Source organism: Amia ocellicauda, chromosome 12 (genome assembly GCF_036373705.1).
Source record: "Amia ocellicauda isolate fAmiCal2 chromosome 12, fAmiCal2.hap1, whole genome shotgun sequence".
NCBI lineage: Eukaryota > Metazoa > Chordata > Actinopteri > Amiiformes > Amiidae > Amia > Amia ocellicauda.
Window position 1 is genome coordinate 23,172,479 of NC_089861.1, and position 26,478 is coordinate 23,198,956.

General features: G+C 40.6%; 1 protein-coding gene across 2 annotated transcripts; it reads right to left on the reverse strand.

The window, feature by feature from the left end:
* Positions 1-940: 940 nt before the first annotated feature.
* On the reverse strand, positions 941-26,078 carry LOC136764112 (cytosolic phospholipase A2 gamma). Of its 2 annotated transcripts, XM_066717934.1 has the most exons (16): positions 25,923-26,078; positions 24,214-24,513; positions 23,700-23,728; positions 21,607-21,718; positions 19,679-19,821; positions 19,316-19,514; positions 17,211-17,322; positions 16,411-16,551; positions 16,117-16,170; positions 15,703-15,774; positions 14,447-14,563; positions 12,398-12,511; positions 7,723-7,800; positions 5,443-5,597; positions 3,657-3,825; positions 941-1,328 (listed from the first exon to the last, which is right to left on the reverse strand). In XM_066717934.1, the coding sequence occupies exons 2-16, from the start codon at positions 24,325-24,327 to the stop codon at positions 1,150-1,152; spliced, it is 1,788 nt and encodes a 595-aa protein (XP_066574031.1). In that variant the 5' UTR covers positions 24,328-24,513; positions 25,923-26,078; the 3' UTR covers positions 941-1,149. The 2 variants fall into 2 exon arrangements, with proteins under 2 accessions (XP_066574031.1, XP_066574032.1); XM_066717935.1 differs by lacking the exon at positions 16,117-16,170.
* Positions 26,079-26,478: the final 400 nt, after the last annotated feature.

Genomic DNA, 26,478 nt, shown 5'->3' on the forward strand with positions numbered 1-26,478 from the left:
TGGAGAAAGTGAGGAGTCCACATAGACTCCTAGGGCTTTCTCATGCAATACTTCATCCAGTTCTATTCCTCCCATAGTGTAATTATAGTGGACATTTTTGTTACCTGCATGTAAGTTGATCTTTGTCTCATCAGTCCATATGATGTTGTTACAGAACTGTACAGGGTTCTTTAGATGTTTTTTGGCAGACTATAATCTGGACTTTTGGTCTTACCAATGGTTTACATCTTGTGGTAAACCCTCTGTATTTACTCTGGTGAAGTCTTCTCTTGATTGTTGACTTTGACACAGATACGTCTACCTCCTGGAGGGTGTTCTTGATCTGACCAACTGTTGTGAAGGGGTTTTTCTTCACCAGGGAAAGAATTCTTCTGTCATCCTCCACAGTTGTTTTCCATGGTCTTCTGGGCCTTTTGGTGTTCCTGAGCTCACCAGTGCCTTCTTTCTTTTTAGGAATGTACCAAATATATTTGGCCACACATTATGTTTTTGCTATCTCTCTGATTGGTTTGTTTTGATTTCTCAGCCTAATGATGGCTTGCTTCACTCGCAGTGACAGCTCTTTGGACTTCATATTGAGGGTTAACTGCAACAGATTCCAAATGCAAATGCCACACTTTAAATCAAATCTAGACCTTTTATATGCTTACCTGTAATTTAACTAATGAGGGAGTAACACACACTAGGCCATGGAACAGCTGAAACAGCTGAGCAGCCAATTGTCCAATCACTGTCCAAATATTTATGGACCTAACTGTATTTGGACTTCAATACATGGTGGAAAAATCTCCATTTGGCAAAGCAAAACCACAGTGATAACACACTGAACTTAGTCTATAAGCCCACAGAAGGGTACAACATAAATAACATGAACTAAACACTTATAAATAATAATTCTTTTAATTAATAGTTTGGAAATCATATTATTTATTTATTGTGATAAGTAAATTCGTAGCACTAAAGACTCAATTTATACATTTAATCAAAATATCATTTTTTATTATTTGTAGTATCTATTGAGTAAACTCTTAGCAAACTGTATATTGGAGACATGTATTGTTGTGAATTATATAGTGAAAGGGAGCAAGTTAACAAAACAAAGTTTCCCTCAATTAACAGATTTGGATAACCATCCCTGTTGTGTGCATTTTATTTATATTTCTTCTTCTGTTTGGTCTCCACAGACTTCTTTATCTTGGCAATGATCTGGTCTCGGTTGTTTACAACATTCATCTTAGAAACTTTTAAGAGAAGTTGTATCTCCCTTTGGTTGTAGGATGTTGCAGCAGTGCTGAAAGTGTTGTTCATCTCCTTGATATTGTCTTTATCTGAGAGAGGGGCGAATGAAAGAGAGTGGTCAGAGGAGTCCTTTGGCATTTTGAAAGCCGGGACACTTTTTCTAACTGCATTAATTTACACAGGATTATTTTCTAGATGGTTAATATGACTTAATATTTTCTCCCCACTTCATTGAGACCTATGCCTGGAGATGTGCGGCAAAGAGGTTCATGTTATTCCCTAATGTAAGAACCTTCACTCTGCTCAGTCTGTACTTTTTCCCCTGACTAACTCATTATACATTGAGAAAAGAAAGCTTTTCAGAGATTTTTGTGACAGTGTCACTAGGGTACATGCACAACCGAATCACTAATTTCACTACGCCACCCAGATATTTTATTTATAGCGAGATGGGGCTCACAAATCCCCATCAGAGTGAGAGGTGATTGGAAAGGTGTGCTGGTTGGGCGAGGGGAGGACACTCATTTAGACCGGGCACGTGTGCCTTGTTTAGTGCTGAAATGAACTCGTGCAAGAAATTGAAAACACATGAAAAATTAAACAATTAGTGAATTAAGCCAACCGGTAAAGCAACAATAAGTGATTTAAACAATTGCATCTCTTTATGCATCTCATAATTTTAACCAATGGTTATGACTATCCATTGATACATCAGAAGATGAAAAGTGGAATTTGAAATAACTGACCTTGTAACTTACATATAAACACCTCATGAATATTCATGACTTTGACTGAACCTTGTTTCATCAAAGAAATTAATATTTTCTTTTTTTCTTCTCCTCTTGGCTGCTTGAGCTATAAATGACCTCACTGTTTTAAACCCGGAATTCAGTGTCTTCACTGAGTCTGGGGATCCTGGCTCTCTTTTTGGCACCCCTGCTTGTCTCCAACAGTCACAAACCATTTTACACAATTAAGTAAATGGGGGGGAAAAAATACTAACAATCAACAAACAACTCGACTGGCTAACTACAAAACAAACTCCTCACCTACAGCGTTCTCACGGTGAGCATGGGCTGTTGTATCCAACCCCTGGCAATGGTGGGAAAGTCCTTTGTTATGTGCAACAGGCAGAACACCACAACCATCGTCCTCACAGCCACTACCCTGACTGCTCTGCACTGCTTCCTAATATACTGCCTGGCTCTGCCTTCCACACTAGTGCCAGAGCAGTGGATTCTAGACAAATGCAGTGTCTTGGCCCAGTGGCCATTTTGTTTAAAGGGTCCCAGTCCCCTTTCCTCACAATACCCATCTTATTACATCCTTACATAGGGTGACCATACATGCTAGTACCAGTTTTAGTTACATCCCAACAATTCTCTCAAAATCGATTACATGTCCCGGTTTTTAGCTTTCCCTTATCTAGACTCACTTAAAACTCTTAAAACCTTTACAAAATAAATTGTTTTATGTGATCGATCACATGAAGAAGCGAACATTTAAATTATATTGGTGAACCCTCATTACTGGTAGTTACATGTAATATGGTAATGCTACTATAGACAGTTTTCTGGATGACAACATAAACCCAAGGCACTGAGAGTGCAGAGTTGTGTGCCCAAAGACGTACAGCTGCCTGTGAAACCAATGCAAATTTGACAAATGACAGGCAGATGTTTCTTAGATTTACCCTGCAGAAATAAATCACTACCTCGAAAAAATGTTGTTTAATAAAACCACTACGTGATCCATTGACAACGGTTTATTTATTTTTCTGTTTTAAAGGAATTCCATACACAATAATCGCTGTACACTATGTTATAGTGTGATTCATTTATTTAGCAGATTCTTATTGTAATTGATTAAGCTTATGTATGTGGAGGCTATCCATGGAAAAATGTTATGGAAAAAAGTTATGGATCCCAGAGCATTCATAATTCTATGAAAATAGAATAATTCTGTCATTAAGAATAAGTTCTGCCACATTAGTTACAACCAGTTAGCAACAGCCTATAGATTGCGACTGTATGTTTCTTACTGCTAACACACATGGTACACCGGACAGATTTAAGCAATACAAATGGGCACTTTTAATTACAGAACTGTTTAATTCTCCCATCAGAGAAATAATAAGTAAAAATATCTGTGATACGTATTGTCAATGTAATTGGGATCATGAGGGAGAAGTCATACAAATTTGTCATTTTTGTAAACACGCTGCTAAAAGAAAGTAAACACAGGAAAGTAACACCTATTTTTTAACAAATACCATCATTTTAAGTTATGTCATTGTTTTATAAACATTTGTTCAATATGTCCCGGTTTCTAATTTTGAAAATCTGGTCAGCCTGTCCTTACAACTAGTGAATAGGAAATCATCAGAAAGTGTCCTGGTATCAGAGAAGGAAACTGACCTCCACAGTTGGCCTTGTTGAAGAGAGGGAAGTGCATCACAGTGGGCGTGTTCTCCCCGCTGTAGATGTAGCAGTCAGAGGGATTGTCCTTCTCCTCCTCACTCACCACTGGGATGTCTGGGAAGGGGATGTTGTTCTTCTTACAGTACTCTGCTGCTTGATGGACTGTCTGTAGGACCCGAGAGATAAGGAGAGAGCAAGTGGGAGAAAGAGAAAGAGGGTGGGAGGAGTAGAGAGAGAAAAGATTGTCAGGAAGAGAGTGAATGGATAGGTGGAGGGTGGGAGAGAGACATGTCAATAATACATCAAGAGTTTCGTACTCTGTCTATAGCTCTATCTTTACAATCATTCCCTAATCTGCCCATTTTATATATGCTTCTTAATCAATAGTTCAAAAACATCCAATGAAGGTGCAGTCTGTTGGTGAGTGATTGAACTGTCCTGCTTAGTCTGGTAGTGGTTGATATTTGATTCCAGTGGTCACTGTCTAAACACTAAAACCAGCACATTTCGTTTTGGTAGTGTTTGAGAACTTCAGTGGTATTAAGTATCATTTTATTATTTCTTTACATTTTACTTAAACTTTTCCCCCCTGTGTATTTTGGTATTTGTGTGTGATTTGTTTCCACTTTAATGTTTTATATAAATCTTTTAAAAATGTTATTTAACAATAATGTCCTCTGGAGTCCACAAATGTATGTCACCAAAACGTCATATTGTGCTCTGGTCCCTTTGTTGCTGTGTAACCACAATGTTATTTGGTGAGCTGGGATTGACTCCGTGTGGCATAACAGTGTTATGTAACACAACAACAACAACAATGTATAGGTTATCTGTCCATTAGTCTCAAGAGAAAAGTATCTAACCAATGCATACTTCCAGTGCTCACCTATGGCTCAGAAACCAGGACATAAAACATAAAAATGACACTCCAAGAAACTCCAAACAACATAAAGAAGCATGCAGAGATATATGCTTGGATTATGTTACACCCGCTACCTGACAGTTCCCAGGATCACCGCCAGAGGCTGCCCTTGCCACAGTGTTTTCCCATGATCTTTAGTTCACTCAATCATTATTGATTAATTAGTAGTCTCTTATTTCTCACCGCACCTGCTCTTTGTTCCCTACTAATTATCCCCTTGTGTATATATAGCCCTTTGTTCCGAGACTTCATCGCGAAGTCTTGTTGTCTGTATAGTCACATTTTCAAGCCTTATCTCTCGTATTATTTTCTTGTGTAACAGTCCTCTGCTTTTGTCTTTCGATCCCCGATTCTTGGATTCTCGTGACCAGCCTGATTGCCCGATCTCTTGACCACCCGCTAGTGCCCTTGACCTGGAGTTTTGCTTTGGCACTTGTTGTTCCCGTTTGCTGGCATACCAACCCCTCGCCCAACCTGACTTGTCCATTGTGCTCTGCACCTGGGTTCACCACACCCAGCAATCCCCGTCCTTACAGATTAATAAGAAGAAATCTAAAAATATTAGAAATTCATGGATCTGAGGACAAGCAAGAGTAAACTGATATAGTTGAAAGTTGTTAAGATATCCAGACACATTGCAAGAACAGATCCAAGATGGAATACAGGAGCTATACAATGGATCCCATGCCAGGAAGAGGACCACAGAAACTGGTATGACCTGGAAACATCTTGGCGAGGCCTTCAACCAGCAAAAGCTGGATTGGCAAAAGCTGATGATGATGATGATATACACATTCACACATATATACATATGTGTACTTTACAGTTGTTTTGCACTGCATTTTAAGTCAGTATATTAACCAGGAATGGGTCTCCTGCGCTGAAGTCGAAGGACAAGATGAGCTGCACTTGTCTGTCCGGCCTCAGGACCAGCGGGTAGCCGCAGTTATTGGCCAGGCCAGCATCCACCAGGTAAATCTTCTCATCCTGGACCAGTACACTGGGGAGATCATCCTCTGGAGAGGGATCGATGAAACAGATTAAGGGCATCATGACAATGCTGTGAGGAAGATGTTACATTTGAAACGTGTAAGCATCGCATTGATCGCATTGATCACTATTTCTTTAATACATTAAGAAAGTTTTTAATACATCGATGATTGTGGACTGTTTATAAACGGGAGCTGTCCATCCTTTCCTTGAATGGTTCTTCCATTAGAGGATAATCTATGTGTTATATTCTCCCTGGGACATAACACCCTGCATTTAAAGTTGATGAATACTATTTTAGCGCCAGCAACTTTATAACTTCAATATATATATATATATATAGAGAGAGAGAGAGAGAGAGAGTGAATGACTGAAGTGAGTGTTTAGTGTTGAGTGTTTGTTTAGAATCTGTTTCACTGTTAAGTTATGCTCAACCAGGAGTTTTTTTTGTTTTGGAACTGTAACAATAAAACTTACAACCTAATTCCAAAAAATTTGGGACAGTATGGAAAATGCAAAAAAACAAACAAAAAGAGTCATTTGAAAATTGAATTCACCCTGTACTATATTGAAAGCACAATATTAACACATTATTTGATGTTTTACTTTGTGGATTTAATTTATTTTTGAAAATATGCACTCATTTCAAATCTGATGACTGCAACACACTCCAAAAACGTTGGGACAGTCAACTGTTTACCACTGTGTAACATCACCTTTTCTTTTAATAATGCTTATTAAGCGTTTGGGCACTGAAGACACCAGTTGGTTAAGTTTAGCAAGCGGAATTTTCCCCCATTCATCCATTATGCATTTCTTCAACTGCACAGGGCCTTATTTTGCGCTTCATAATGCCCCACATATTCTCAATCGGAGACAGGTCAGGACTGCAGGTAGGTCATGCTAGCACCCGCACTCTCTGCTTATGCAACCATGCGCTTGTAATCCGGGCAGAATGTGGTTTGGCGATGTCCTTCTGGAAAATGCAGGGACATCCCTGGAAAAGACTACGCCTGGATGACAGCATATGTTGCTCCAAAATGTGTACATATCTTTCTGCATTAATGGTACCCTCACAGATGTGCAACTTACCCATGCCATGGGCACTGACACACCCCCATACCATGACAGATGCTGGCTTTTGGACCCGACGCTGATAACAGCTTGGATGGTCCTTTTCCTCTTTGTCCCGGAGAACACAACGGCTGTTTTGTCGGACCACAAAACACGATTCCACTGTGTTACTGTCCATCTCAGATGAGAAGAGAAGTCGGCGGTGCTTCTGGACACTGTTAATGTATGACTTCTGCTTTGGATAGTCTTAACTTGCATCAGTGGATGCAGCAGCGAATGGTGTTGACTGACAAAGGTTTACCAAAGTATTCCCGTGACCATGTCAGGATATCCATTACAGACTCATGACGGTTTTTAAGACAGTGATGTCTGAGGGATTGGAGATCACACACATGCAGACGTGGTTTTCAGCCTTGCCCTTTACACACCGATATTTGACCGGATTCCTTGAATCTTTTCATTATATTGTGCATTGTAGAAGGTGAAATGCCCAAAATCCTACTGATTTGTCTTTGGGGAATGTTGTTCTCAAAGTGTTGGATTATTCGCTGATGCATCTGTTGGCAGATTGGCGAGCCTCGACCCATCCTTGCTCTTGAAGGACAAGGCCTTTTTTGGAGGCTCCTTATATACTATGATTACACGATTGCCTCACCTGTTTCACATCACCTTCTTATTTCAACTTGTCACATCGCTATTAGTCCTCAATTGCCCCTGTCCCAACTTTTTTGGAACATATCGCATGCATCAATTTCAAAATAAATGTTTACCTTCAAATAAATTATGCAGTTGATTAGGTAAAACATCAAATACCTTGTCTTTATACATTTGTTTAAATACAAGTCAAAGTACATTTACAAATCACTCCTCTTTGTTTTTATTAGCATTTTCCATTCTGTCCCAACTTTTTCGGAATTGGGGTTGTAAATTACTCCACTTTACCACCAATTCCTGTGTCGATTTCCTGAGACCCCACCAAGAGTCCAGCATCGTGGCAGCCCCCCATGGTGTGACAATACATTTAATTTTACTCTATTGCATTTAATATAATTATACTGCAAGATAATGTATACTCACCTCTGCTGGAAAACTCATGCAAGAAGTTGAACTTGGTTCCCCAGATCCAGTTGCTGAGTATCTTCAAAAGTTTAGGGCCTAAACGAAAACAGTGAGTGAGCTATACATAGGCCCCTGCTGGGACTTGAACCCAGGGACACCTCTGAGCGCCTGTCTCATCCACACAGCCTCAGAGTGCTCTCTGGTTGCTCAACAAAGTTCAGAGGAGGATAACATCACAGTGACCAACTCATACACAATGAGCACATCTTATTAGGATTGACTTCTGAATACTCTTTCTCTCTCGGTCTTCCCCTCAATCCTCAGCTATCTGGCTCACTTTAGTGCCAGTATAGTTCAGGGTATAATTGTTAATACGTCACAGGAGGGCATTAGAGGGCATCCCCCACCCCTCATGGAAATTATATCACTAATTGACATGGGCTTTAAAACATCTATGAGGAGAGAAACATATAGCCCCTGTCTAAGCAATTCCATTGTTCACCACTAGAGGTTACCATTAACTCTTGCATACCAGTCTCCTCCTCCTCCAGGTCACTCCACACGATCATTCAATTATCACACAGATTACTTACCATGCACCTGCATACCATTATGAGTTTCACCAACAGTTTGCCTCCTCATGAAATGCAGTTGCCCTCTTTTTACCGCCCCTCCCTGTATCAATTGTGAGCTTTCACAATTGTGAAACGTGAGCGTGAGCTTTCTGTGTCTGTGTGTTGCATCAGACCTTAAAAACTGCATATTTCGGCTGGCTGGCTGGCTTCACTAATAGTGTTGTTCACCACTGTTTTACTACATCTCTTATTAGTTATATTCATAGCTAAATTTGATCCTTTCGTTTTCAGTTTCGTGTTAATATAGTGCCATATATTATCCGATTTCTTGCTGTTTTGGTTTTTTGTCCACAGGGCTTTTTCCTTCTACAGCAGGAAGGCTAGGCCCTCAGGTGCTATTTGGAATGCACTAAGGACATTAGGGACTCGGACCAACTGTTTGTGTCTTATGGAGCACAGACACAGGGCCAGGCACTTTCAAAGCATCTCTTGTATTGGATTGTTGACACAATTACCATGGCCTACAAGTCCACCGAGACCCCTGGACACCTGGTGGCCCACTCGACTTGAGGCGTCGCCTTTTTCAAGGCGCCCCTTTGCAGACATTTGTGCAGCTGCAGCTTGCGCTTTGCCACTTACGTTTGTCCGGTTCTTCCATTGGGAATCCGGTGTTGGCTGCAGTAGAGCCCCAGTACCCCACAGGCTCTGGCTCCTGATTTCCTCTCCCAGTCTGCCTCTGTTAAGCGCATCCTGATGGAGCTATCTGAATAGTGTCTTTCCCTTCCGCCAGACAATGCCTTCCAATTGAGCACACATGCAAGCTGCTCCTGGACTTGCTGACAGCCTGTCGATGTGTTCCCAGGGTCTGTCATGCGGCCCACAGGTACGTTGCCTTATGAGGCCGACCTGTATATAGTTTGTTCATTATTGCATTGTGTTGCAGTGATGCTTGCATCTGGCTTGTCCCTGATATATACACTCACCTAAAGGATTATTAGGAACACCATACTAATACTGTGTTTGACCCCCTTTCGCCTTCAGAACTGCCTTAATTCTACGTGGCATTGATTCAACAAGGTGCGGAAAGCATTCTTTAGAAATGTTGGCCCATATTGATAGGATAGCATCTTGCAGTTGATGGAGATTAGTGGGATGCACATCCAGGGCACGAAGCTCCCGTTCCACCACATCCCAAAGATGCTCTATTGGGTTGAGATCTGGTGACTGTGGGGGCCAGTTTAGTACAGTGAACTCATTGTCATGTTCAAGGAACCAATTTGAAATGATTCGACCTTTGTGACATGGTGCATTATCCTGCTGGAAGTAGCCATCAGAGGATGGGTACATGGTGGTCATAAAGGGATGGACATGGTCAGAAACAATGCTCAGGTAGGCCGTGGCATTTAAACGATGCCCAATTGGCACTAAGGGGCCTAAAGTGTGCCAAGAAAACATCCCCCATACCATTACACCACCACCACCAGCCTGCACAGTGGTAACAAGGCATGATGGATCCATGTTCTCATTCTGTTTACTCCAAATTCTGACTCTACCATCTGAATGTCTCAACAGAAATCGAGACTCATCAGACCAGGCAACATTTTTCCAGTCTTCAACTGTCCAATTTTGGTGAGCTTGTGCAAATTGTAGCCTCTTTTTCCTATTTGTAGTGGAGATGAGTGGTACCCGGTGGGGTCTTCTGCTGTTGTAGCCCATCCGCCTCAAGGTTGTAGGTGTTGTGGCTTCACAAATGCTTTGCTGCATACCTCGGTTGTAACGAGTGGTTATTTCAGTCAAAGTTGCTCTTCTATCAGCTTGAATCAGTCGGCCCATTCTCCTCTGACCTCTAGCATCAACAAGGCATTTTGGCCCACAGGACTGCCGCATACTGGATGTTTTTCCCTTTTCACACCATTCTTTGTAAACCCTAGAAATGGTTGTGCGTGAAAATCCCAGTTACTGAGCAGATTGTGAAATACTCAGACCGGCCCGTCTGGCACCAACAACCATGCCACGCTCAAAATTGCTTAAATCACCTTTCTTTCCCATTCAGACATTCAGTTTGGAGTTCAGGAGATTGTCTTGACCAGGACCACACCCCTAAATGCATTGAAGCAACTGCCATGTGATTGGTTGGTTAGATAATTGCATTAATGAGAAATTGAACAGGTGTTCCTAATAATCCTTTAGGTGAGTGTATATATATATAAATATATAGTGTAAACAGCAGGACTGTGGCTCCGTTCTAGCTTGTGTAGACTGGAGCTCACTACCGCTGTTCCCAGCTGATGGTGTTGTTCTCGCTGCCTCACGGTGTATATAGTTCCTTGGTCAGCAGGTCTGTGGACCGATCTGGCTGTGTGAGCAAGACACCACTGCTGCTGTCCTCAGCGCAAGCATTTGGAGTTGGAGCCAGTTAGGTGTGAATTGGGGGCAGGTAGACAAAAGGGTACTTAAAGCTGCTGTTGAGAAAGAGCTGCGCTGTTTCTCTGTGACAAAAAGTCACTGGACCAGGGGACAGAAATGAAGGGCCCCAAAAAAATAAAAAAGCGAAGTGCCAGATAAAGAGGGACACACAGGCCCGTGGACACAAATGAAATTGGGCTTCAAGGCATTCAAGACAGACAGAAAACAGGAGACACTTCTTCAAACAGAGAGCTGTTACAACCTAGAACGCCAGTTCACCAGCAATGTGGCTGACAATTTGGGAACATTTAAAAATAGACTGGATAGGACCCTTGGATCACTTAGTTGTTAATGGACACCAAATGAGCACGATGGGTCGAATGAGCATGATGGGCCTCCTCTTGTTTGTAAACTTTCTTATGTTCTCATGTTCTTATGTTTATAGTTCATTTGTACGACATTGTAGAACTGGTGTGGCCTCGCTCCTAGCTGGGCTAGTGGAGCAAGCGGCCAATTCTCATATGCTATGCAGGTAGTGCATGAACAGTTTTCCTGCACACCGCAATGTTTATGGTTTAATTGTTATGGTAGAGCTTGCTGTTGTCCTGCATTACCTGCACTAATAGGTGACAACTGCTCCCATGTTATGAGATGGTGCATGATCTGCTTCCTGCACACTGCGATGTGTATAGTTGTTATGACAGCACAGTGGAGCTGGCCGCTCTGCACCATTGAGTGAACGTGATTTCTCTTGTGCTGCACGGAGGCATGTTCCTGCTGGCACACTGTATATACTGTTATGTCCAGCTGTGTCTACTCAGTTGACTAGCCAGTTGTGTATTATTCAGTGGGTCTGTGGCCCCGCTCCTGCAGGATCAGGGGGTTCACTGCCACGTTAATGTGCACAGGGCACACAACTTTCTTGATTGCCTGTGCCATATATTGTGCAATTAGATATACGACCTCGCTTCTAGATGCACTAGTAGAGCAGCCGGCATTGCGAAGCGGAGGGTGTAAGAGTTTACCTCTGTAGCCCCACTTTGTATGTGCTGATTGCAGACAGTTCCCGGTAGAGTGTGACTGCAGTCCTCTCTCCTGGGTAGCCCAGGTTGGCCCCAAGGGGCCTCTGTGGCTCCTGTCTGGAGTTGTGTTGCCGAGGCCCCCTAGCGGTCACCTCGGGGCAGGCTCCCTTATCAGCTCGCTGCCTCCTCCCTTGCGATGGTTTTGTTATACAGTAACCCATCCCCCTTGGGCAGTACATCAGACTTGAAAGATAATGATAGGTTGTGAAAGTAACACCGGTTATCTGAAAAAGGAAGCACTGCCCAAGGGTTGCAAGGTCGCGTGGGAGTCCTAGTTTACGGCAAAAGAGGACGAATCTGCGCTGACGTCACATTTTATATAACAGGAAGTGGGAAGGGACCTGTTCTGAGTGACATGCGCAGAGGCCAATGGCAGCTTTGATAGAGTGATGTTTTCGATCGGATTCCTGCTGAAGTGCGCAGAAACCCCTCCCCGTTGGGCAGTGCTTCCTTTTTCAGATAACCGGGGTTGCATTCACAACCTATCACTCCTCCTTCTTACTATCCCTGTTGTTTGGTTAATATTTGTAGCACAGCCATTATACTTTCTCTGCAGTTACTTTGCTGACATGAAATCTCCAAAATAATCATAAACCATAATAACATTTGTAATCAAACCAATTCACTCACTATTGATCGTCACTCGAATCGTCATTTCCAGTATAAGGAATAGATCTGCTTGTTCTTCCTCGTTTTTCTGATCCCACGAATCTTTCATGTTCGACAACAGTGCTTTGTTTTCCCCTGTGCACGCAGAGAGGAGTAAAACATATTAAACACATCAAACAAATATGTATGAAGAATGACAAGTGTATTCACATTAGAACACGATTGTACAAAACAGAGTGAAAGATCTACCTAATGTGACCAATAGTACAAGACAAAAAAACAGGATTAGAAAGTCAAATTCCTTGTATTGGTGCAAAGAGTTTGTGATGCCCAAACAACAAAAAGCAGATATGAGATGTACTATCTTCTAATAAGCACTCTGAGCTGCAAAAAGACACTTTCCCCAGATTCATCCCTGCTAGCACATTTCGTGTGAGGTTGTAGTTTGGTTGTATTTTAATTCTGACAAAGACTTATTACCCCTGAGCATACAGTGATGTGAATATTCTCTGACTGTGAAGTTCTATTATTGTATATGCATATGTACAGTATACAAACGGGTGACAAATTATAGGGAAAACCTGAGGAACATACCGAATGCAGATGCCTCCATACAGGTGTACTGCATGATACAGTTAAGCAATTAACATCCTATCATGCTCTGTGGCATGTATAAAAATGCTGAGCAGGCCCAGCTTACATTGATTTTAAATCAAGATTGCAAGAGGAAAGGATCTAAGTGACTCTAAATTAGGGGTTATTATTGGGGCACCATAGGCACTGTTCTACAGAAATGTGGAAAAAGTGATCTGGTCAGATGAGTCATCCTTCTCCATATTCTCGACAAGTGGGCGAGTGCATGTGTGGTGACACAAAGAGAATGGTACAGGCCTGACTGCGTGACCCCTACAGTGAGGGGGTCCAGAGGCTCTGTTAAGCTGTGGGGGGCATTTTCCCCACATGGTTTGGGTCCACTTGTCCCTTTAGAGGGAAGGGTCACTGCAAATCATTACAAAGTTATTCTGAGTGATCACCTTTATCCTATGGTGAAATATTTCTATCCTGATGGGAGTGGTCTCATCCAGGATGACAATGCCCACATCCACAGGGTACAAGAGCTCACTGAATGGTGTGATGAGTATGATAATGATGTGAATCATATGCTTTGGCCTTCGCAGACACCAGATCTCAACCCAATTGAACACCTATGGGAGATTTTGGACCGATGTGTTAGACAGCGCTCTCCACCACCATCATCAAAACACCTAATGAAGGAAGATGGAAGAATGGTGTTCCACAGTAACATGTATAGCCTTGTGGGGGGGCAGTGGCTGAAACAAACGAAGGGGCACCTCGGTCCCGGGGGGGGAGGGGTTTGCTGGTGTGCTGGTGTAGTGTGGTCCAAGTTCCGGGTTGCGGATCGTGGCATTAGATCGGAGGAGGGGTGATCAGGACAGATATGGCACTTCAGGGAAAAAAGGGCAGGGGAATGAAAAGGGGCAGTGGCTTGCAACACCCTGGTATCCCCGCTTCTGCACGTCCCTGGTGTTCCATCCCTCCAGTAGAGTCCAGAGACTCGTAGAATCTGTGCCAAGAGCATTGAAGCTGTTCTGGTGGCTCGTGATGCCCAGCACCTTACTGAGACATTTTATGTTGGTTTTTCCTTTAATTTGTCACCCGTCTGTATATGTTTAGATTCAGACACATTTAGAATACTTCAAAATCAACTGATCTTAGTTAATTTTACTTTTAATTCCCAGTTTTTGTTTTTTGTGAATATCTTGTCTCTGGAATGTAGGTACATAACTACATGCAATTTACATGCAATTTCAGTGTTTTAACAACAGCCCCTGGAGTCTACAAATCTGTGATGCCATAACATCCTCTTGTTCTGTGGTAACTTTAATACAATGTTGCCACAATGTTATTTGGTAGGTCAGAAAACTGTTTATTGGGAAATACGATTACAAGAAAAACATAGGTTCACAAATAATACATCAATAAATCAACACCCATAGCCCGATATTCCTAAAAACAACAACATATAAGTCACTTATTTAAAGGTTTTACCTTCCTGGGTTTCCTCAAAGGTGATGAGAATGGGCTTGCAGTCTTTCCCAGAAAGAAAAGCCTCCTTTAACTTATTCAACTGGACTTCAGTGCACTGATCGCAGCCACAGTGATCCCCTGTCAGTCAGAGAGGTGAGCATTGGGAGGAATATAGAGGGGGAAAAGTAAAATAAGAACACATTAAATACATTCAAATTGATGCAATGGAGGTCCTCAAAACTCAAACTAGATTTAATGTCTCTGTATTTGTGAACAAATGTCTTGTTCTTGGCCTACAACATATGCAGCCAGGATCTCACATTCTGTCTATACCGTAATTGTACATGACTTGGTAATTATTAATGTTACTGTAGTTGTTAAAAAGGAGTACAATCCCGGTCAATGAGCAGTGAAGTACTTTTCTGTTTCCATTAAAAACTATCAATTGTTATTTCCCACAGTGCTTTTTCATAGCTAGCAACATTTAGGCTGTACCTGTAGCAAATTGGTCCCCATCCTTGACAATACATCAATATTATTTGAATGGACTTCCATTTTGCTCTGATATGCGCCCCTCTATTGTGCTATGTTATTTATGTACTCATCCCTGCACTTTCTTTCTCCTAACTTTATGTGCTTCTGTACTATCTGTAATTTTGTCTGCTCTGCTGCAATACTGTTGTACCTTTTTTAATGGATTTTACTTTAAGTAGGATACTTTTGTATCCTTTACTGACTTTACTTACTGTAATGTGCCATGTTTTGTGTATGAAAAATACAATATTATAATAATTAAATAATAACTGAGAATCCTAATATTGTTTGTAGTGACCTTGTAGTGAAAACTGAGTAAAAGTTTGGTGAAATTTAGAGCTTCCACAGACATCAAAATGCAGTTAGTTAATACTGTAGTGCATATTTGTACTCAGTTTTCCCATACTAGAAAGTTCTAGAAATGTGTATTTGAATGAAAAGCATTGTCTTGTGATAGTAAAAAGTTCTCAATATTATCCAACCTTATTCTCTTGGTAATAGAACTTTTTAGATTTTAATGTATTGTATTACTTGTATTGGTAGCTACAGAATGGATTCAGAACGTAAGGTGAAAATAGTATGCATGTATAAAGGCAGTATTTGAGTGGGAAATGTGCAAAAATCCATGCTTGATATACATTTAGCTACATTTAGCTCCCCTAAATGTAATATAGGTGTAATTTGTCCTTCTGTAGAAACCAGAGGCAAAACATTGATATAACAGTCATTGCACAGACCCTCACCTTTACAAGTGATCCTATTCCTGTTCACTGACTCTTCTTTTTTCTCAGCATTGAATGAATTCGAAATCCAATCTGCAACATATATTTTAGGAGGTTGTAACGTCACAAAATTCAAGGGAAGTTGAATATTGCTAAATATTCACACAATAAGTCAACACACATCAAATGAGATGATTGTTGACAGGAGATATACAGCTCTTACTGAACACACTGCAGGCTCACAGCTGACTAACCAAAATCCTTCATATCATTTTCCCAGCAGTAGTAGGGATGATTGTGTGTTGCCTCTTTGGAAACTGTGGTCACAGCTCAGATTCAAAACACAAATGTCTACACAACATTTGCCTTTTTCTTGTTAAACCCATCAAGAGCGCTAGAAACCATATTTTAATAATATTACATAAAAAGCAATACTTTGAATTTCTTTCATGTTCATTTTCATGTCTCCTATGGTGCTCCCACAGAGTCCTGGAGGTAACAAAAAAAGAGCATCCGAAAGTTACGTGTGATAGCTTAGGACCCGGCAATCATTTTCAAATGTTTATCACAAATGGATTAATTATCCACATAATTATTATGCACATTACAGATAATGATTTAATATTCAAATTGGAGTACCTACTTAACAATTACATTTGAAAAAAAACTCTGATTCTGGTTTCTGATTCACCTGATTTAGATCTGTGAGTTAAATGAGGGGGTACAAACCTTGCAGGTACAGCATGTCCATTTCCTCTTTCCGTTCAGTTATTTCTCCTGCTTTGAAGCGACTTCCAAACACTGATGTGTCTACAAAGGCACCGTATCCAGGGTATCCGGCTTCATGGCGCGTGATCTCGAACCACACTCCTTTAAAGGGCAGAGAGAGAGAGAGAGAGAGAGAGAGAGAGAGAGAGATTTTCCCATTAGGTTTACAGGGGTTTCACTGTGTTTGTATACTATGCCTGTGCTTTGCTTTACTACACCACACATAAACCATGCTCTGACATAGTAAACAGGCCATAGAAATATTACCTCCACAGCCCAGTGTAGTAAAGTACAGTGAAGGAACACAGCATCCATGGGAAACCACTGTAACACTATGTTGAAGACACAGTAATGCCAGGTTAAAAGTGCTGAACATCTTTGAGTAACTTGAGGTAAACTTCAGTAAAGTCTTGAATTATTTAAGAGTTGCTACCCCCACCCTCCTTCTACCCATTTAGAAGAACCAAGTGCCAGTGTCCCAGCCTATCAGATGGGTTCACTCTTTTGCCCTCGTCTTTCTTTACTCCGTTCAGGCTCTGGATGCTGTCTGCAGCCCTGATTGGGTGGGAGGATGCATGGTTTCAAGAGCCAGTAATGTCATAGGAATTACAGTAGCAAGTTTTGCCATATATTTTTAATGTATACTAAACTTTTACAGCCGCCACTGCTTTATATAGACTTTTTTCCTTTGTCATGAATACAGCATTAATATTTACAACTGTCCCCATCTCTGGGAGCCCTGCTGTAATCATGAGATTTACCTTTGTCATGTTCTTCTTTGTGGTCCAGTCTCCACTTGTCCACGACTGCAAAGATTGGGTAGGGATTCACCATGGTCTCATCTGTGTAACTGGAGAGATGCTGTTTGTCCTCCTGGAAAATGAATTTCATGTAAGTGTCGTGTGACAAGTTTGGTTATTTACTTTAGTCATTAAGTTCCTTTATATTTTGACACTTGAGCCCAACTGATATAGGGTTTTTGGGTCCGATACTGATACCAGTTTTGGGGAACAAAATTTTTTGTTTACCGATATATTTGCCGATATTTACTTTTTGTGTTAGCATGCAAAACAGAAATTTTCTAGAATGGATCCCTCAAATTTGACTCTCAAACAATATCTGAACAATAAATTGTATTAAGTTAACATTAATTATCATAAATAAAAAACACAAATGAAACATTGCAAAAATAAATTATATATATTAGAATAAGGGGAAAATATAAAAATATGCATGATCTATACGTTAGAACAAAGAACAAGGTATCCAACATTTTTTCACTCTTGTTTTCTTTAGATTTTTCCACTGTGACTTTGCAAATTTGCAATTTGTCTTCATATGACATTTTAAAACACACACGCCTTTATGTAAAATATGCCTATGCCAACATAACAATAGTATTTAGGTATCAGCAACAAAATATGTGATTCTTATATATACATTTTTTGTGTTTTACGAACAGTTGAACGTATTTAAATTTCCAACATTATGTATATATCTGTTATTATTGTAGATATTTAGCAGACCCCTTTACATAAAGGCGTGTGTGTTTCTGTGTAGAAATATATAATCTATAATCTATAATCTATCAAAAAACATTTTGTTGACCAAGAAGAATACACCTACAATGAGCTTGGCACTCGTATTTTTGATTTGTATCTGTAATTACATGTACAAATTATTTTTACACATACAAATCTTTTTGACAGTAATCTTCCTCCCATGTATGGTCGTACTCATCATTTTGTACTCTTAATTGCTTGTGAGTTGTACTCGTATTTTTGATTTGTATACATAATCAGTACAGAATGTTTTTACGGATACAAATCTTTTTAACAATGATGTCCCACCATACAGGGGTGAGTCATCCCGTCACATCCCCGGGTCGACTCAACCTGGGATTAGATGGTGTTGTGTGAAAACAGCTTTAGTGACATGAATAAGGAGAGCGAAAAAATAATAAGGAGCAAAAGAAGGGAAGCATCAAACTGTGGATTAGAAAGTGTGAATCACATGGTCCACAAGTGCCATCAGAGAACCAGTGGGGATGCAGCTACATATGTATTTATTTTGGATTGGTGACTGTTGCATTTATAATTGACACTTACACCGATCAGCCATAACATTATGACCACTGACAGGTGAAGTGGAGGCCCCACCTCGCAACTTACAGGACTTAAAGGATCTGCTGCTAACGTCTTGGTGCCAGATACCACAGCACACCTTCAGAGGTCTAGTGGAGTCCATGCCTCGACGGGTCAGGGCTGTTTTGGTGGCAAAAGGGGGACCTACACAATATTAGGCAAGTGGTCATAATGTTATGGCTGATCGGTGTATGTCACAATGCATAGTGGCAAGCCTAACTTTGGAATCATAGTTTTGATTTATGATTATAAATGCAAAGCCAATTTCCACAGTGACTTTAATCAGACCAGGGACGTGCATTAATAACTGCTTTGTGCTTTTATATCCTACATGTTATTGACGTTTACCATATTAAAAAAAAAATACTTGTTGTAAAAAGACAGTCAGGTAATTTTAGACAGGTACCTCAAGCTGAACTTTAATTGTATTTGTATTGTGATTGAAGCTGAAACTAAAGACTTTATCATCTCTCACCCCCTGAAGAGGAATGTATAACCTGTAACAAGTCACCCTGGATACAGGAGTCTGCCAAAAAATAATAATAATAATGTTGTGTTCACTCAGTAGTGGAGGCAGAAGGGACGCATGGGCAGGGATCATTTCCTGTGCTTTGTCAAGAGTCCTTTAATGAACTATCCTGCCATTCCTCTGTGATTTAAAAACTTCAGGCAGACAGGTAGACAGCCAAAGACATCTGACCAGACAGACGGGTGGGCTTTACCTTTTTCACAATATCATAAACAATCCTGCCAGTCCAGATGTCTGTCAGGGAATAGTTCTCGTCTTTCACAGCCTTCAAGACTCTGTCCCACTTGCTCATTAATGTAACATATCCAGTTGTGAGTGTTTCCACCATCTCTTTCTCTCTCTCCTCCACTCGAGAGGACCAGTCCTTCTCCTTGTATAAAGATGACATACACCTGTAACCACACACATACACACACATACACAAACACACAGAGTAACCAGAGAAGGAAATAAATCAGGACTGATCCTCACAGGGTCATGTGACTGTGGACTTGCACACCTTATCATTTCAATTACCCTGCTACACACTTTAAAGCCCCCCTGACCTTTGACTCACCAGGTGGATCCCGACACCCCGCACAGGTACAGGATCGAATCCAGCAGGTTCTGAGCCCCCAGTTCACTCAGCGTCCCCATCAGAGCCAGCATGGCCCGCAGACCCCCCCCAGAGCCCAGCACTGCGATCTGAGGCACATCAGCCTGAGGTAGAGAGGGCAAGGAGTCTCACACACTCAGCTTATACATTCATCCATCCATCCATCCATGCATATATATATATATAGGTATAGATCTAGATCCAGATAGTAGCCTCCAAACCTACACAAACACTTGAAGAAATGTAACTGAAAGTTGAGGTAAAGCGTTAGGGTACATGGCCCAATTTAATATTAAATAGATATTCGATTCATAATCTATTAACATTAAACTAATTGCTAAATAAATGTCAATTGAATATCAATGGAATACCTGTCTATACCAAAAACATTGTCAGCATGAAAATTCCTCTGCAATCTTAAATGGAGATATAAAACCCATAAGCCGAGTTACAAAAAACAACTGGGACAAACGTAGATATCTACACTTTAGATGACTGAGACATTTTTTCCCCTGGTCTCTGCACCCTCCCCTCACCCCCCCTCCCCATCTGCTATCGTGATGACACAAATGGAAATTGGGCTTAAAAGCATTTATGACAGAAAGCAGGAGACGCTTCTTCACAAAGAGAGTTGCCACAATCTGGAACAAACTCCCCAGCGATGTGGTTGCAGCCGAAAATTTGGGAACATTAAAAAATAGACTGGATAGGATCACTTATTAATGAACACCAAATGAGCATGATGTGTCGAATGGCCTCCTCTCCTTTGAAAACTTTCTTATGTTCTTATGTTTCGTATGACTACCAGCAGAACACCCACATGCAAGTAATGAGCTCCAAGCCTTATTTAAACGCCTTCAGTTTCCCTAGTCAGGAGGTGCAGGAGGGCGAGAGAGTTTGCATGGGCAATTGGAGTTATCACCAACCCATCCCTGTAAGAGAACCTGACACTGAACCAACTACCCTGGACTGGACACTGATGACAGTGTTGTTTCATTAAATCCCACTTGTGTGATTGTTTTACTAGGCAAGATGAATAGTGGCCCACGGCTAGTCAGGGAAACCAACTACTGTGTATTAAGCGCCCGATCTGGGCTAGGTTTTCTCTTTTATCTCACCTTATTAAAGTCGTCTCTACCGGCCCATGTGCCATTAACCCAGCATTCCTCCCTGAAAATCTGCGTCTCACAACCCAAATCTATTTAATATTAAATTGGGCTATGCAATCTAAAGTGTTACTCTCCAGGTTATGCTGTAAAACAACATTATAAAATGACAAGTATATTGTGACACATCGGGGGGCATGGAACAGGTGCATCCAGGGATGTGGGTTGAAGGCCGTGGCCTGTGTAAAAAAAAGTAACTGTAGGTAGGGTACAAATCGCCAACAGTATCTCAGTCTGGATTATAGTTCTAATTAACACTTATTTGCCGCCCTAATCCACTGTTGGGCCACATAGCAATTTCCCAGAAAATCTCTTGAGCCACTAGTGGTAATCATAAAGAGGTCTCGTTCTTCTTATGAGACAAACTTTCAGGACACACAGACCAGCGGTATAAATTTGGTGGTTGACTGGGGTGTTTTTTCACTCACCGCAATCCATGCCATTGTCAGAAATGAGGAATGGGGCCCTGAGGGATATTTTAGCAAAAAACCCTGGGGTGCTCTCTGTCAAAGAAGTTCAAACTCAATCACAAATTAACTTTTCAGCATAAAACCGATCTAAAGCACACAACCAAGTCTACACAGAAAAGGGTTATTATGCTTATGACAGATGGATAATCACTCAGATGCCATTTTCAGTCTATAGTCAGCACAGTAAGTGCCAGATCACAGCACATACCACCCCACAGTAATATTTAGGCACATGTTTTATCACAATGCTTACCGAATCACAAGGAATTCCCAGTTCCTGCAGGCACTTGTGTATTTTGACTTTTCTCTGCTCAACAGCCTCCTTCTCCTCCTCGCAGAGAGAATGGGAAACTCTGACAGGTTTGCTGAAAGAAAGAACTTCTGATAGGAATTACAAACATATATGACACACACACAGTGGCACACACAAGAAATCACAGGCATATTGCTACTCATGCACACCTCAGGCACAAGGACAATCTCTCTCTCACACAAACACATACACACAGAAATATTAACTTCCTTGTCAATGTCTTCAATGGATTTTGGAAAACCATTTATATGCAACCCAAAACATTTTAACTCTTCAGATCACTTCAAAATACACATTCTTTACACATTCAGACTCTCAGGTCAAGGTCTTATTCTTATACTCTCAGAGCCAGGGCTTGAGCTAGCTTGAGAAAATGTACATATGGTTAGGTCCATAAATATTTGGACAGTGAAACAATTGTCATCATTTTGGCTCCGTACGCCACCACAATGGATTTGAAATGAAACAATCAAGATGTGATTTAATTGTAGTCTTTCATCTTTAATTTGAGGGTAGTTACATCCAATTTGGGTGAACAGTGTAGGAATTACACCGATTTGTATATGTGGTACCCCCAATTTTAGGGGCTCAAAAGTAATTGGACAATTGGCTGCTAAAGTGTGTTACTCCCTCATTAGTTCAATTACAGTTAAGCATATAAAAGGTCTAGATTTGATTTAAAGTGTGGTATTTGCATTTGGAATCTGTTGCTGTTAACCCTCAATATGAAGTCCAAAGAGCTGTCACTGCGAGTGAAGCAAGCCATCATTAGTCTGAGAAATCAAAACAAACCAATCAGAGAGATAGCAAAAACATTATGTGTGGCCAAATCAACTATTTGGTACATTCTTAAAAAGAAAGAAGGCACTGGTGAGCTCAGGAACACCAAAAGGCCTGGAAGACCATGGAAAACAACTGTGGTGGATGACAGAAGAATTCTTTCCCTGGTGAAGAAAAACCTCAGATTCAGCCAAACCCAGTATCTGGTGATGTCTATGGGTTCCAGACTTCAGGCAGTCATTGACTACAAAGGATTTGAAACAATTATTGAAACTCACAATTTAATTCATGATTATGTTAGTTTGTCCAATTACATTTGAGCCACACAAAAAAATGGGTCTAATTCCTACACCGTGCACCCAATTTGGATGTATACCCTCAAATTAAAGATGAAAGTCTACACTTAAAGCACATCTTGATTGTTTCCTTTCAGATCCATTGTGGTGGCGTACAGAGCCAAAATTATGACAATTGTGTCACTGTCCAAATATTTATGGACCTAACTGTATATCCATTTTAAGACATATACAAGTCAATGGAGCTAAAGCCAACCCCACTTGCTGACTGTGTATGAGCTGTGGATGCTTCTATAATTAAAAGTAATAGAATAATGAAACAAAATTGAGGAAAACAAAACTAAAGAACAATCTTATAACACTTTCTCATATTGAAAAAACAATCAAAATATTGAAGCTGTTACTGTGTCCCTGATGAGTTTTTGAAAATTAAAAATCAAACAAAGAATTCTTAACAGAAGATATTTTAGGACATTTGTGAGCAGACATTCTCTCTTGTGGCTCTGAACACCAGCCTGAGAAATCAGCTTTCCCATCTATGTGAGAATCTATGACCAACTTTTCACCTGACTATAATGACATACTTGTAACCAAGTCACAGATTCTCTGCTCACATTAGTTGACACCAGTGGGTCAATTCCCCCAAGACACGTGTAATGTTTTGATCAGACTATAGTATTTGTATTTTTTTTATTAGTATGCTATGATTGAGAGGTTCTGATTAGGTTATGATTTCATACTCGGTTCATCCCACCTCAGATACAGTATATAATGTTATTGTATATGTGAGCAGGTTTTCTGTTAAAGGTTTTTTATTTACATTATATTCATGTGATTGTACTTATCCAATCCCAAGTAATTATTTGCTTCGATTTGTATGTGGCCCCTGAAAATACTCCAACTTTCACATCTGGCACTTCAAGAAAAAATGTACACCCTTGATTAAGGGATACTTACCTCCTGGAAGAAAGATATGTAATTGTCTCCTGTAAGAGCATTCAGAAAGATAAATCAATTACTGCCACTCCCAGTCTACAACATTATAAACTCATAAAGTTTAGACCAGTGAAAAGAAGGATTTCTATGAGCTTGTGTCTGATGACTGAATTCTGTTTTCCTACATCATTGAGGCCAGAGGTCTACACCCCACATCAGGAGAAGCAGAAGTAAAAATACATGGTAGATTTTCTAAAATGGTATTCTTCTTAAATTATCTATGGGTTATGGAAGATATGGTAATCATTTAATGATTTAAACTCAGTTACACAACCACCAAGAGACAGACAGAGGCAAAGGAGGGAGAGGTGATAAAAGGGAGGTGTTATACACAGTGGGGGCACTAGCAATTTGTGGCAGCTGGGGGAGCTGCAATCAATTCATAAAAACATTGAATGTATGATCTGTGAAGGAGAAAGGTATGAAACAAAGTGGTAGGAAGGCATGAGTCCCCTGCCCAATCCCAGATACTAACCTCAATGTATGTGCTGCCACCCAAGCACTCTCCCGATTCCACGCTGTCTCCTACAACTAAGGACTTCACATGGCAGCAAAGATGGCAGAGACAAGGGAGAGGAAAGTGCCACATGCTATCCTCTGGGCACCAGCACGGCTGTATCACCAACTCAATGCAGAGGCGATTGTGAGGAAAAGTAAAATGGATTCCTGTTCCTAAAAGGTAGCTCTGATATTTAAAAATGATTTATAACACTTGGTTGTGCCTTTACAAAAATAACAACTGTACTGTTCTGTTGTACTCGAAGACTAAACAGATCTGAAAAGAAAGGGAATTGCAAAATAATGTGGGTTTGTTACATGACCAGATCCACAGATTGAATCCAAACAATTAGCATAAATAAACGGATCACACTTTACCATAAAAGCTGCATATTGCTAATGGGTTATATATAATTTATGCAGTAAGAATACCACCTGCACTGCACCAGTCAATCCTCATTGAGTATTTACTGGAAGGCCCACCTTCTTGGTGGCCTTTGAACCAGACACTGTTACACTGTGAAGCACCATTTGTTCATGCTCAAATGTATAGAATGAGATATACATGTATATATTTTGACCAGCTCTGTAGTTATTACATTTTAGATTTGTTAATGATCAGATGTATAGGATGAGAGATATAAGATATATATATATATATATATATATATATATATATATATATATATATATATATATATTAACCAGCTGTGTAGTGAGAATTTGTTCATTTGTTCATGTTCAGGTTCGAATGTGATTTGTTTTATCCCCTCTACAATGATCCCTACTCATTCACCCCTCCAATATGCTTTGGATCTCATAGCTCGATTAACAGCCATGAGGACACCAGTGACTGGGACTCCACTAACTGTGGAGTATTTACGCACTGTGGGATCTTTCCACTGTGCCTGAGTAGGTGGGTTCAGTGTTGCAGTATATGTTACAGAATTAGTATGGTGCTCATAAACAATGGGGTCTTACACCACAGAAAGATTATTGAACTGTATACAACAAACTGTAACTGTTGTAGAGGGCAAAGCCCGCTCCTTATCAGTACTGCTTTCCTTTTATACACCAAGGTATCTATTCCAGTCCACTATGGAGCTGCAGATTACCCTAGGCAATGGAGCTGAAAAACTAGGCTTCCTTACAATCCTAGACTTGAGCTCCAAATAACCTGATAACTCCGACTTGAGTGCTGTAAAATTGTGCAGCCCACCTGCTATGATCTATGGATCTCAACTACAACCGGCTGTCCAGCCCTCCTCCAAGAGCCATGTCCAGTGATCCAGGCAATTACCTGTGGCAAGCAAGACCCCCTAACACACACAGAGCACTTGCTTTAATCATGGGGTATACTTTAACTGCCCCAATCCAAGTGATGTGTAAAACCTCGCTGGGTCAGGCTTATCACACTATTAGCTATAAGTCAAGTCCTCAACAGAACAGATGTTGTCTGACACTTTCAGGCATTACCTACTTCCTGTTCTCCCAAATATAACTCCAACCAAAATCAAGCAATGCTACTGCAGCATGCACACCGTAACAATGTGTCTACAGTCCTGGTTCTCTAAGTTTTTCCAGAGAGGGGAAAGGAGTCAAATGCTGTCAAATGGGACCAATCCAGCTTCTTTCCTTGCACACTGTGTGACAAAGTCATGTAGTTATAAGATGAAACATACTCACCATCAAAACAGCTGTTGTTGTAGAGAAATCCCCTCCTGGCTGGCTCACCAATTGTAAGGAATCCACAGGACCACAGTGAATGAATAAGATGTTAATTATACAATGGTAATAAAATAATATGGAGAAACAGGTGACAGAGATATAGAGGATCCCCGGACTCAGAGAAGATTCTGAGCCCCGAGAAAAATAGGTGCAGTTATTTATAGGTCTAGACCTCGAAAGAAAACAAAGAAAAGTCTGTAAATGGGAATAATTGGGATAGAATCAATGAATATTCATTAAATACTGATTCATATGCAAAACTAACAGACTATATTGGCTACTGAATAATAAACAATATAGCTAATGAATAGATATGTCAAACCCTCTGGTACATTTCCACCACACCACTTCTGTAACCTTGTATACAACTCTCAGAAACAACAGGAAGGTTTGTTATCAATATAGCCATGTTCATATCATGCCCTGAAAGTGTCAAGGCTAGGGAAATCAAATGTTTTGAGAACTGAGTGTCTCTGTCTGCTACCGACATCTCAAGACACAGACAGAAAGTCAG